Genomic DNA, 12,223 nt, shown 5'->3' with positions numbered 1-12,223 from the left:
TTTTATGTGCCACAACCCCAGTTCAGACTTCAAATTTCCTTGTTATTTCCCCTGCAGTTAACAGCATCACTGACTCCTTCTGGATTCCTTACATTGCTTCATTGGCCATATCAGAGAGGAAATTAAATAATCTTGAAACGGTTCCAGACGCAAAGTTCACCGAGAGGTCTTTGCAATGGGATTCACAGAGCAGCATTTTTACTCTTTTATCCTCACCCAGACATTGCCAGTCAAGTCTACAATGGTAAAAACTCTGAAATCACAGGTTGGAAGGGGAATATTGAGAATAATCCCATATATCTCAAAAGAAGAAGATGCCTGGGGAATGTGCAGTCATGGTGCAGTTGGACAGAGTGAAGGACTGGGAGTTTATTGAGAAGCCAAAACACGACTGGGCTTTCATTACCTTTCTTAAGTTTGAGATTTCATATTTTAGAGATTCTGTGCTGCCCAGGGGTGCAGTTCTGAGCCTCATATTAAGTGTTAGTCAGGTCTCTTCACACAGCAGGGACACAAAACAAATCCTTTTCCTGCTGCACACCAAGGACAACTCTCAGCCCCAAAAGTACAAACAAGGCTGGCTGGAGGGAGGGACAAGCAAGATGGGACCTCACAGCCTGAACATGTAATTAGACAATTAAACGCCAATATGCAAATGGACCGAAACTTATAAAAATGTTACACTTTGTGATGGGTCAGCCATTTTATGACCATTTTGGGTCCACTTTGGGTCCATTTTGTGACCATTTTGGGTCCATTTTGTGACCATTTTATGACCATTCTATGACCATTTTGGGTCCATTTCATGACCATTCTGGGTCCATTTTGTGACCATTTTGTGACCATTTTATGACCATTCTGTGACCATTTTGGGTCCATTTCGTGACCATTTTGGGTCCATTTTGTGACCATTTGGGTCCATTTTGTGACCATTTTGTGTCCCTTTTGGGACCATTTTGGGTCCATTCTGTGACCATTTTGGGTCCATTTTGTGACCATTTTTTGGCCATTTTGTGTCCATTTTGTGTCCATTTTGGGTCCACCTTTGGTGTATCCCTGGCCAGGCTCTTGCCCTGCCCAAGGCATTCCATGAAGACCTTTCAATAAATCTCTACTTCATTCTCCAGCTCCATCCAGTCTCTGTTGCAGGTCTCCTCCCAAGGCACCAGCCCCTCTCTGGAGGTGCTCTCAGGGCTGGTGCTCTCATGCTGTGCTTTGTTCTGTGTGCAGGACACGGAGATCCTGAACACGGCCATCCTGACGGGCAGGACGGTGGCGGTGCCCGTCAAGGTGGTGTCCATCGAGGAGAACAGCGCCGTCACCGACATCTCCGAGTCCGTGGAGTGCAAATCCTCGGGGGAGGACGTCATCAAGGTAAGATCATGCCACACCCTGTGGATTCTAAATTTACATATTTTTCATTTTTTTATGTTCAAATAGCCTGGTGTCGAGCTTTGGAAAAGGCAAATGTGTGCCAGGGAAAATCCAGAGCCTCTCTTGGAATTCCATTCCTGTTTTATGTTTTTCCTGAGGCAGTCACGTAACCACAAATGGAAGTAAAAACCTAAATTTAGTTCAGGGATCATCCTGATTGTAACCTCATCACAAACCACTTCCCTGAGTAAAAGAAAAAAATACCAGATAACATTCACAAAATGACATTGTTTTACACCACAAGGACACAGACTGTGAGATTCAGGAGGCTGAAAATGACTCCTTTATTTTTGGGATGTGTCTCCCTTTATACACTGTTTTTTTTCAATCAAATCCAACATTATCTCGAGATGAGGGAGGGTCTTGCCGAGCTCCTGGTTTTTTGTTGGCTGTGATGTAATGGAGTTATTTGACCCTGTTTGACACCACAAGGACACAGACTCTGAGATTCAGGAGGCTGAAAATGACTCCTTTATTTCTGGGCTGTGTCTCCCTTTTATCCCATTTCACACAGACCAATTGGATTGGTGACACAAAGACAAACCTCTTCACTCCCATTGGTCAGAGCAGAGGGACAGCAAGGAGAAGTCCCTCCTGGGGAAAGGAATGAAGAACAAAGGGACAGCTACAAAAACATTTCTCCTGTTGACAGAAAATTCCCTGGGAAAGGAATTTCAGAAAACCAAAACACCAAAAATATGTGACACGTAACACATCACCAGGATGATGCATAGAAAATAACAGCAGAATTATTTCTCAAATATAAATCCTTCTGGAAAAACGGCTTCTGGCTGTCCCAGCTTTGGAGCATCTCCATCCAGAGGAGATGAAATCCCCAATCCTCACCAGAACAGAGCATGTTCCTGCAGTAACTGCAGCACAGCCTGGACTGTTGCAGTTTTTCAATTTACATTTTTGAATTTCTTGGGGAACAAGCGCAATCAGATACTTTCAATCTTTTTATCACACAAAATAAATTTCATTTTAAAACTCTTCTTGCTGTTCCAAGTTCTCCAGCAATTTGTTTGGAAAGAATATTTTCCTGAAGCACCTTTGATTAGCACTTGGGGGGGGTCCTGCTGTGTTCTCCTCTTATTTTCTGCAGAAATAAATTTCTCTGCAGCTAAAAGGGCTCCTTAAAAAGATGTTTGCACCATCAGGAGGTTTGTGAGTGGCTTCCAGGAGCCTCCCCTGCCTGGGGCACTCTGAAGTTGAACAAATAACTGGAAGTTACAACAGAGCATTTATTGCCATCAGCTTTCCAGGTGTAATTCCTTTCTCTTCAGAGCTGGTTGGAAATTGCTCAGATGGTGAGAGGAGGTGAGTCCTGTGAGTTTGGAATATTCTGCAGAACCTCTGGAGGGATGAGTGTTCACTGCTGTAAAACACACACAGCTGCCTGAAAAACAGGGCTCAGTTAAATGCCTGCAACAAAGAGGTTTTCTCATCTCATCAGAAAGGAAAAAAAAAGTATTTATTTTTTTTTTCCCATCTAGAATGTTCTTGTTTCCATGAAATTTCTTTCTTTACGTGGGGAAGTGGTTTGGGGTTCAAGGCAAATTGACACCTTCAATTGGTTCAGATTTTAAAAAGCACTCAGAAAGCTTCAAATGAGCACAGGAGGCCTTTCATCCCTAATTCATTTTGAAATTCTCCATCAAGCTTTTATGTTCGATTCTTTAGAAATATCTTCCTCTCTGAAATCCTTCTGTAGAGACCTTGTTGGGAGTAACTTTTCTGCTTAAAAATAAAATCCAATCATGATAAATTCTGTCTTCTGGGCAAAGCCCATTGTACAAGGGCTGTGTGCATGAGTTTATAGTTCATGTAAAGCCTGAAGATTACCTTAAACCACAAACTTAGGAGAAAAAAAAAAGGATTTATTGATTATTGAGAGCTATTTAATACTTACTCATATCATCCTTTGGAGGCTCAGGCAGATATTTTTGTGTGCTTTGAATCACGTGGAATTTCTGGTAATTTGGATTCAGCCAAAGCTGACAGAGTGAGGCCAGGAGCTGAAGATGCTCAGTGCCTGTCTGCACTTGGCCTGCAATATTTAATTATCAAATAAATTAATAATTCCCTTTGTGTAAGGGAATTATTGTGAGCTGGCCAACAGCTCAAAGCTTCTTTGTATTAATTTTTACTTTACTGTTACTGGGCTGGATTTCAGTAACAGAACCCCGTGGAAATCTGAATTTAAGATCTGCAAAGAGCAGGGAACATTTTCCCAGTGATACTCACAGTCCCAGTGCACAGTTTGTGTCCTGTCTCAATGTGCTGACTGCTACTCCTTTTTTTACTCCTTTTATTGTCTCATAGTTCCACAGTCTTTACCTCCAAATTTACAGCTGATTTCATGAACTTTAAATGCCTTTGAGTGCTCTTAGACCTTCACACGGTGGTCCAACCTTTTAAAAGTGGACACGAGATTTACGACGGCACTAAAAATGAAGCAAAAGCCCAATTTCATTTCCCTGCGCTGGAATTTACCAAAGGATGAATCTGTTTCTTGAAACAGCTGAGGAATGATTCCCATTCTGGGCACAGGGAGCAGGGCAGTGTCACCTTTATTAACTGATTTCATTTCTGAGTCCCCCAGAATTAACCTGCAGCTCTCAGTGGGTCCCAGGGCTGTGCTGGTGGAGTTTTGTGCCACATCACAGAGGTGGATTCAGCCCCTGGGCACAGTCCTCAGGCAAGGCTCCCAGCAATCCCCGTTAACACAGCACAGGGATGGAGCCCCAGCACTGAAAAGAGAAGAACTCTTCAAAAAAAAAACCCAAAAAGTTTAAAACCAGGATGCAATTTGGGCTCTCTCTGCTGAGCAGGGCCTGCATTTTCAGTATCAGCAGCCAGATTAGCAAAACTAAGCAGAAAAACCCCCCAAAGCAAGAGGAAAGCCTTTTCTTGGGGAAAAGGCTGTACATTACCTAATCTCATTACTGAGATGTCAGAGGCAGCCTCGCAGAGCAGCAGCAGTACATTTAACTGGCTGAATATCATTCACCACGACAGAAGTGAGAGAGTAAAAGGGGCACAAAATGCCAGCTGAGACTGGAGGGCATCGACTCGCTCCCAAATGAGCAGCTTTGGAGGCTGAGCTGGAGCTGTGCTGAGCCACGGGAGCTCTCTGCAGCTCACATTATCACACAGCCCCAAAAGCTGCCTTGCTCTGTGCAATTTCTCCAGTCAAGCAATTCCTGGGAATGGGGACGAGCAGAGAGCTTGGCCCCTGCTCACTGGGGAGATTCCAGCCCATAAATGCAGCATGGCCCCAAATATCCTGGCATGAAAGGAATTTTAATTCCATCTACACGGTTTGGGCAGTAATTGTGTATTTGAGACCATCCCAGTGTTTGTCATTTCTGAACTCAGTGTGTATGCACAACCCAGGGATTCACAATGAGTAAATTACAACCAGGGGCAGAAAAGCAGAGTAGAATCAAACCATCCTCTCAGGAAGGTCTGGAGCAAACTGATCATCCTCCCATCACATCTGCAGCTGCCACAACACTGGTGTTGCTTCTCTCATTTCCCCTCCCACTCTTGATCTTGAAGCTTTGCAGGAGATGTTAAAGCACTTTCTGTGGAGCCAGAGGTGCTGTTACTGCTGCTCTGATTTTTCATTTGGGCTGTTCTGGTTCTCCATCCCCAGTGCAGGTAGTGATGTTGTTTTACACCACAAGGACACAGACTGTGAGATTCAGGAGGCTGAAAATGACTCCTTTATTTCTGGGCTGTGTCTCCCTTTTATCCCATTTCACACAGACCAATTGGATTGGTGACACAAAGACAAACCTCTTCACTCCCATTGGTCAGAGCAGAGGGACAGCAAGGAGAAGTCCCTCCTGGGGAAAGGAATGAAGAACAAAGGGACAGCTACAAAAACATTTCTCCTGTTGACAGAAAATTCCCTGGGAAAGGAATTTCAGCAAACCAAAACACCTCAGGCACAAACCAGGGCTAGAGGTGAAAAGAACCCTTGTGGTTATTCTTGGACTTAACATGAGCAAACCAAGCCTTCCCTGTGTCAGGGTGAGAGTTTTTCCAGCCTCCAGGGCTGTGTTTACCCCTGCAGCTCCTGCCTGCACCTCCCAAACCACTCCAAGCAGGACAGTAGATTGTCCTGCTTGTATTCATCAGGTTCAGAATTTTGCATTTAAACCCATTTACCCACTTCTGTTACACCAATGTAAACGCTGCTGAGATAGTCAAAGGTTACATAAATGTTTAAATATTTATGACAGCACTTCTATGAGCAGAGAGTTGCTTTTTTTCCAGTGCCTCTTCAAGGAATCTCAATTTCAGTGAAAAAAAAAAAAATAAAATTACAGGATAATCAGTGAAGAATGGTGATGTTCAGCAATTTTCATCCATGAAACTCCTTGTGTTTAGCTCGGTGTCATCACTCTGAATCACCAGGAAGGCACTTGGAGCTTGTGGAGGTCAAACTCTGGGAGCAGCCACTCATTCCCTTAAGGAAAATCTCCACTGATTCACCCCAGACCAACACCTCATTTACAGGAAATATTAGACACTGATAACCATTCCACCAGCTTTTTTGGATATTCATCTCCTTGCCATAGAATTCCTCCCAAGATTTCTTTTGTAAAACGTCCTCTGTGGAAAGGGAATTATCCTCTATTAAATTCTCCAGGTTTTGAAAGAGAGACTCAGTGCAGCTCTGTAGCCTTGATTCCAATTAAACACCTTTGTGGTCTTGCACACAAAGGAAATCCTCTGCTCCATGAACATCAGCCTTCCTAAGAAGGATTTCAATGCCTGCCTGCATAATCCTGAATAATCAGTAACCTCATGGAAAACTCTGTCTCAAGGCCCACAATACTCATTTTTTTTCCAAATGAAACTGTTTTAAGTCTGATAAAAGTTAAAGCTCCAGACCTGAGAGCTCTTCCATGCTGTTTTTACAGCTTTGTGCCACTGGTAGAGCAGCCTTGGGAATGGAAAGCTCCATCCCAGGAGCTGGGCTTGCCCTGGAGCTCAGGGACCACATCTCCTCGTGGCTGCTCAGTCCTGAAACCTCACAGCCCTCTACCTAAAAAATGGACTGATGCCTCTCACTTTTTCAGTCTCCATAAACCAGGATTGCTGCATTAAAAACTCCTTTTTTATTATTTTATTTTATTTTTTGTCCTTCAGAGACTGGGCTGGTCTCTGCAGAGGTGAAAAACCACTGGGAGAATAAACAAGCTTGGACTGGAGTAGACTGACAGATGCAACCATTCATTTATTTTTTTAGGTTTTATAGTTGTCATTCTTTCCACTGCTGTGGACAACAGGACAGACAGTGTCTGCTGCTTTGAGTTCAGCAGCTTTTGAAAGGCAGCCTGAGCTTGGTGTTTGACACGAAATTTGTCTTTTTAAAACTGCCTGAACTCCACCAGTAATTGAAAGGGAGATTTCTGGGGAGTCTGTAGTGGGATTTAACCCGGCAAAATCAATATTCTCCAGAGGTGCCACCAGCCCCTGCCTGGCTGTGGTGTCCTTGTCACCTCCTTTGTGGTGACCTCCAGCAGCTGGTGCTGGTGGGATCAAACCCTTCATCTGAAATGAGGAGGTGAAGGGAGACCCAGAGGTTCTGCTTTTGACTGGCAGCAGTTCCAGGAATATCCTGTAAATTCCCTGATTGCCAGGAGGAAAGGTGTTGGAGTCCAGGACATCCCCTTGGATGAGCTGGAACCAGGAAAGGGAATTTGAGCCCTGGGCAGGGGGTGTGGAGCTGGTCCAGGGGGTTTGGAGACCTTGGCACAGCCCAGGAAAACACTGGATTTGATCTCAGCCCATGGGAGAAACTTCCAGCACAAGGAGAGGAATTGCAAATCACCAGGATGTGAAAACAGTAGTTTAGCACAGTAGAACATACAAAATTCAGTAGTTTTGGGGTTCACAGAATAGAGGTAAATGGGGGACAGGATGGTGGGATTTGGGTGGTGCCTCGTGTCCCTCTCCTTCTCCCCCGCCCTCCATCCCCTGAGGTGGTGATGGCACAGGGCAGTGACAGTGGGTTGGGTCAGAGCAGAAATGACCCTTTTAGTGTGAGCCCTGGGCATTGGTATAAAATAGTAAATAACAGACACATAATTATCTGTATAAATGTGAGGTGATGTCCCATCAATGGTCAGTCCCCTCATGTCCCAGCCCTGTCCAGACCTCGGCTGGGAGCGGAGAAAACTCTGAGATATCAAATAATAAACAACACGAGAAACCAGAAAACAGAACCTTGAGGACTCCACTCTTTGTACCAACACGACTCGGGGCTTTTAGAGGGCCAAGGACTTTAAACAACCTGAATCTGGGGTGAGAAAACCAACCCGAGAGAAAGGGACCTTCCCTCCCCAGATCTCACAGTGCCACAGGTAGAGACTCTCCCTTGATTTCAGGCAGCACTTTTCCTCTGTCAGCTCAATAAAATGTGATTTGTTGCACAGAGAGACTCTCTCCAAGTCATCTGGAAAGGCAATGGCCTTTGTTACAAGGGGGCACAAAAATATAATGCCAGGAAAAGGACAAAGAAGAAGAAGCCTCCAGGGAACTGTGCTCAGCCCTGTCTTTTGCTGTCTGCTTCTTTATTCCAGTTTTAATCTGGAGAAAGAAGTTAAGAAAATAAAAAAAAGAGAAAAAAAAGTAGCTGAATGCAGCTTAATAATGAAAGAAACTGCTGAAATAGCATCAGAGAGCTCTTTAAAATGCAAAACTTCTTGCTGATCTGCTAAGCAGGAAAGGAAAAAACCCAATCACTTAAAGGTGGTGGCTAAGTAGGCTTTCCCTTCATCACCGCTCACTTCTTCTGATGGCAGAGATGAAAAGCACGCACAGAGGGAGGATGTTTTCATAGTAAAAGCATAAATACTAGAGGAGATGAGAGGCACATCACTGTTCCCAGAGTCTGCAGCCTCTGTAAGAAATTTCCTGACCTGGAGTGGGCAGGACCCACAGCTCAGAGATTATTCATGCCTTGTTCCCTGAACTTCATTGGCAAAATTGGCCTGGAGGAAAACAGGGCAGTTCTCGCATCTATCAAAAACTCTTAAACAAATACACCTTTTTAATTAAAAATAAAAAAAATAATTAGTTCTAATGTGACTCTTTTTTTAACTTATTTTTTAAATCTTCTTTTTGCCCTTCCTCCATGATTCCATGTGATGTTGCCTTTGGTCCTCCCTCTGTTTTACAGATCAGAGCAGTTTAGCCAGGCCTGCATTGAAGAACTCCAGAAGTTGTCTGGGATGTTATTTCTACCTCAGTTGGTCTGAGCTGGTGCTCTGTTGAGGCACCACACCACCTGCACCCCTTTTTTTTTTTTTTTTTTTTTTTTTTTTTTTTTTTTTTTTTGTGAGGGGCCTTGCTGGAGTTGTGAATTGTAGCAGAGTCAGAACATCTGTATCTGCTCTCTGAGAAACCTTATTTATTTATCTTCTAAGTGACACTGTGTGATTTTCCTTCTGCTGTGGCCGAGCTCAGCTGAGCTGTGTTTCCTCCAGAGGATGGAGATGTGGTGTCACAATTTACAACGTGAAAGAACTGCCCTCAGTGCTCAGTGCTCCAGGCACAAACACCTCTCCCTCCCTGGGCAGGAGCTCAGGGGGCTGGGGGTCCTGACAAAGAGCCAAGAGCTGCATCTGGAGCTGCTTGGTTGGTGTTGCAGACCCAGGATGGACACAAAGAGCTCAGACAGAGGGGTTGAGTGTCCCTGGGTGTCCCTGAGTGTCCCTGGGTGTCCCTGGGTGTCCCTGGGTGTCCCTGGGTGTGCCTGAGTGTCCCTAAGTGTCCTTGGGTGTTCCTGAGTGTCCCTGAGTGTCCCTGGGTGTCCCTGAGTGTCCCTGGGTGTCCCTGGGTGTCTCTGGGGGTCCCTGGGTGTCCCTGAGTGTCCCTGAGTGTCCTTGGGTGTCCCTGGGTGTCCCTGAGTGTCCCTGGGTGTGCCTGGCATGTCCCTGAGTGTCCCTGGGTGTCCCTGGGTGTCCCTGGGTGTCTCTGAGTGTCCCTGGGTGTCCCTGGGTGTCCCTGGTTGTCCCTGAGTGTCCCTGGGTGTCTCTGAGTGTCCCTGGGTGTCCCTGGGTTCCCTGGGTGTCCCTGGGTGTCCCTGGGGGTCCCTGGGGGTCCCTGAGTGTCCCTGGGTGTCCCTGGGTGTCTCTGAGTGTCCCTGGGTGTCCCTGGGTGTCCCTGAGTGTCCCTGGGTGTGCCTGGCATGTCCTTGGGCGTCCCTGGATGTTCCAGAGTGTTCCTGAGTGTCCCTGGGTGTCCCTGGGTGTCCCTGAGTGTCCCTGGGTGTCCCTGGGTGTCCCTGGGTGTTCCTGAGTGTACCTGGGTGTCCCTGAGTGTCCCTGGCATGTCCCTGAGTGTCCCTGGCATGTCCCTGAGTGTTCCTGAGTGTCCCTGGGTGTCCCTGGGTGTCCCTGCTCACTGCTCCAGGCACCTCCCTGGGCAAACACCTCCCTGGGCAGGAGCTCAGGGCTGGGGCTCCCCAAAGTGCAGCTGGAGCTGTTTAATGAGAAATGTTTTCAGGATGATTCCCGGGGTGAAGCTGCTGCAGAGACACCGTAGAAAGAACAAGCAGCCCATCTAGGGGTGTGTTCTGAATAACTGGTATTCTGTGAGATATTATACACATTGTTGGGCTCCTCCTGGTCTCAGATTAGATCAGATCATTCTGAAACAGCCTGGTGTGAATTAAACCTCTTTCTGCATTGCCATTCTAGTTAATGATGGGAAATTAGGCCACGCCATTCATTGCTGGTGCTAAAATGAAAATGTTTCTGCCTCCCTTCAGGCTTTTAAAGCAGCCTCAGGTGGTCTGAGGGGGAAGCCTGGAGAGAGGGATGGGTTGGGTATTGTGGGACAGGGTGGTGTTTGAGCCAACAGAGCTGGGGGGAGGAGGCAGAGAACTCTTTGTATCATGTCCTCTGAAGTTTCTTTTTGCAGTCTCATCACTGAATTTTTTACTGTAGTAAAATGAGCGATGCCTAAACCCAAGAGAGGAAACAAACAGGGTGTGTGTGTGTGTGTGTGTGTGTGTCAGACTGGAGCAGTTCAGCTCCTGCCTCGGTGGCCACAGAGGACAATCCATCTGTTGGATTGGTCTGGGGACATCAGCACCGCCAGCTGATAATCTTCATTTGAATAAAACAGCTCTGGGAATGGGTAAAAGGGAGCAGATGATCATATAAATATAAATATAATATAATATAATATAATATAATATAATATAATATAATATAAATAATAAATAATATAATATAATATAATATAAATAATATAATATAGTATAATATAGTATAATATAGTATAATATAGTATAATATAATATAATATAATATAATATAATATAATGTAAATAATAAATAATATAATATAGTATAATATAATATAATATAATATAATATAATATAATATAATATAATATAAATATAAGTTCAGGTGCATTTCCACCACCACCGATGCTCGTTAGGGGTGATGAAGCAGAATTGTGCCAGGATGGAAGCAGGAGCAGGAGTTGGGATCTGCTGTTAATTCCTGCAGACACATCAGCTCGGTTAGTAATGTAACAGCTCCCATTGCTCACCACTTAATGGATGATTAATGTGCCACAGGATTTCCCCAGACATTTATGACACCTTTAGGAATAGAAATGACAATGACTTTATCACACGGAGTCACTTCATACTATCTGCATCTCTCTTAATGATTTATATATCCAGGAGTGATTTTATCACTACTACTCAGTAACATAATAAATGAGAAAACTCAATGGTCTGTAAATTACAACACTGATTAAAGGAGTGATTACTGATATAACTCTTACACAGCTATGATAATGCTCGCTTATATTTCAGGACAGCATTTACATATTAATGATAAACCTACTGTAGTGTTTAGGAAATACTTTACAGCTTTAATCAAAATGTAAACATTTATAAACAGATAATGTTTATTGCAGAGGAAATGAGTCGACTTCTGCTAGTCTTCAGTGGGTGAAATCTGCTGCAGGGCCAGCCTTGAAAGCAGGATCTCCTCCTGAAGGAGGTCATCTTCAGGGTGGAGATTTGATGGGCTGTTTGCCCCAGTGGAGCCCAGTTTGGGGTTTTGGGTTCCTCCTGCCCAGGCTGCGAAGGAGCTTTGCTCATTAGGGATTCCCCAGCCCTAACACGGGTTTGTGCCTCGCTGCATCACGGGCAAAATATCAACCTCAGGATTCATAAATGGCATCCAGTGCTGAGGCATCTCCAGCATAACTGTGCCTCCTGAGCCAGGGGAGGATTTCAGCTGCTCCCTCTGTAAAAGGCCATCATTGATGTTATAAATGTGTATTATAAAATTGGCTTATGGCAAGATGTGTGCTATATGATTAATAACATAGTAAGGGTATAGGATATAAGTTTATTTCTGCTATTGGTAAAAGAAGATTAGATATAATGGGAGTAGTTGATGTAAGTCTGCTTAAACTGTCTGTTTGGTTGGGATAACACCCAGTGAACATGGAAAGAGGACTCTGCTATTGATACACCAACTATCAGCATCTCCCACCTGCAGAAAGCACGGACCCAGGCCCAGGCTGGAGGTGATAATAAAGACACAGCCACAAACCACAAATGCTCTAAAAAGGAGGACCCAAGGAGGGGCCATGCAAAACAGTTGCTGGAATATGGAAACTGGTTTATGGAATTCAGAAACTATTGTGATAAGAAGGGTATTTAAAAATTGTCTCTGAGATAGCACAGTGTGGACTTGTCTGAATGCCGAGTCACCCGGCCGGCCGTACTTTTTT

At 44.7% G+C, this 12,223-nt stretch overlaps 1 protein-coding gene across 1 annotated transcript in view; it reads left to right on the top strand.

Annotated features, from left to right (window-relative positions):
• The window catches only part of TMEM132C (transmembrane protein 132C), a gene marked incomplete at its 5' end in the record, with an annotated part of 187,102 nt that overhangs the window by 162,442 nt on the left and 12,437 nt on the right, over positions 1–12,223 (top strand). The window contains one exon of the mRNA XM_083873973.1: positions 1,231–1,374. Within this exon, the coding sequence (XP_083730099.1) occupies positions 1,231–1,374 (144 nt within the window). The remainder of the gene's footprint in view (positions 1–1,230; positions 1,375–12,223) is intronic.

This window comes from Zosterops lateralis, assembly GCF_965231275.1.
Source record: "Zosterops lateralis genome assembly, chromosome: 17".
NCBI lineage: Eukaryota > Metazoa > Chordata > Aves > Passeriformes > Zosteropidae > Zosterops > Zosterops lateralis.
Note: the sequence above shows the minus strand (reverse complement) of the source record. Positions and strands in the feature narration are given on the sequence as shown.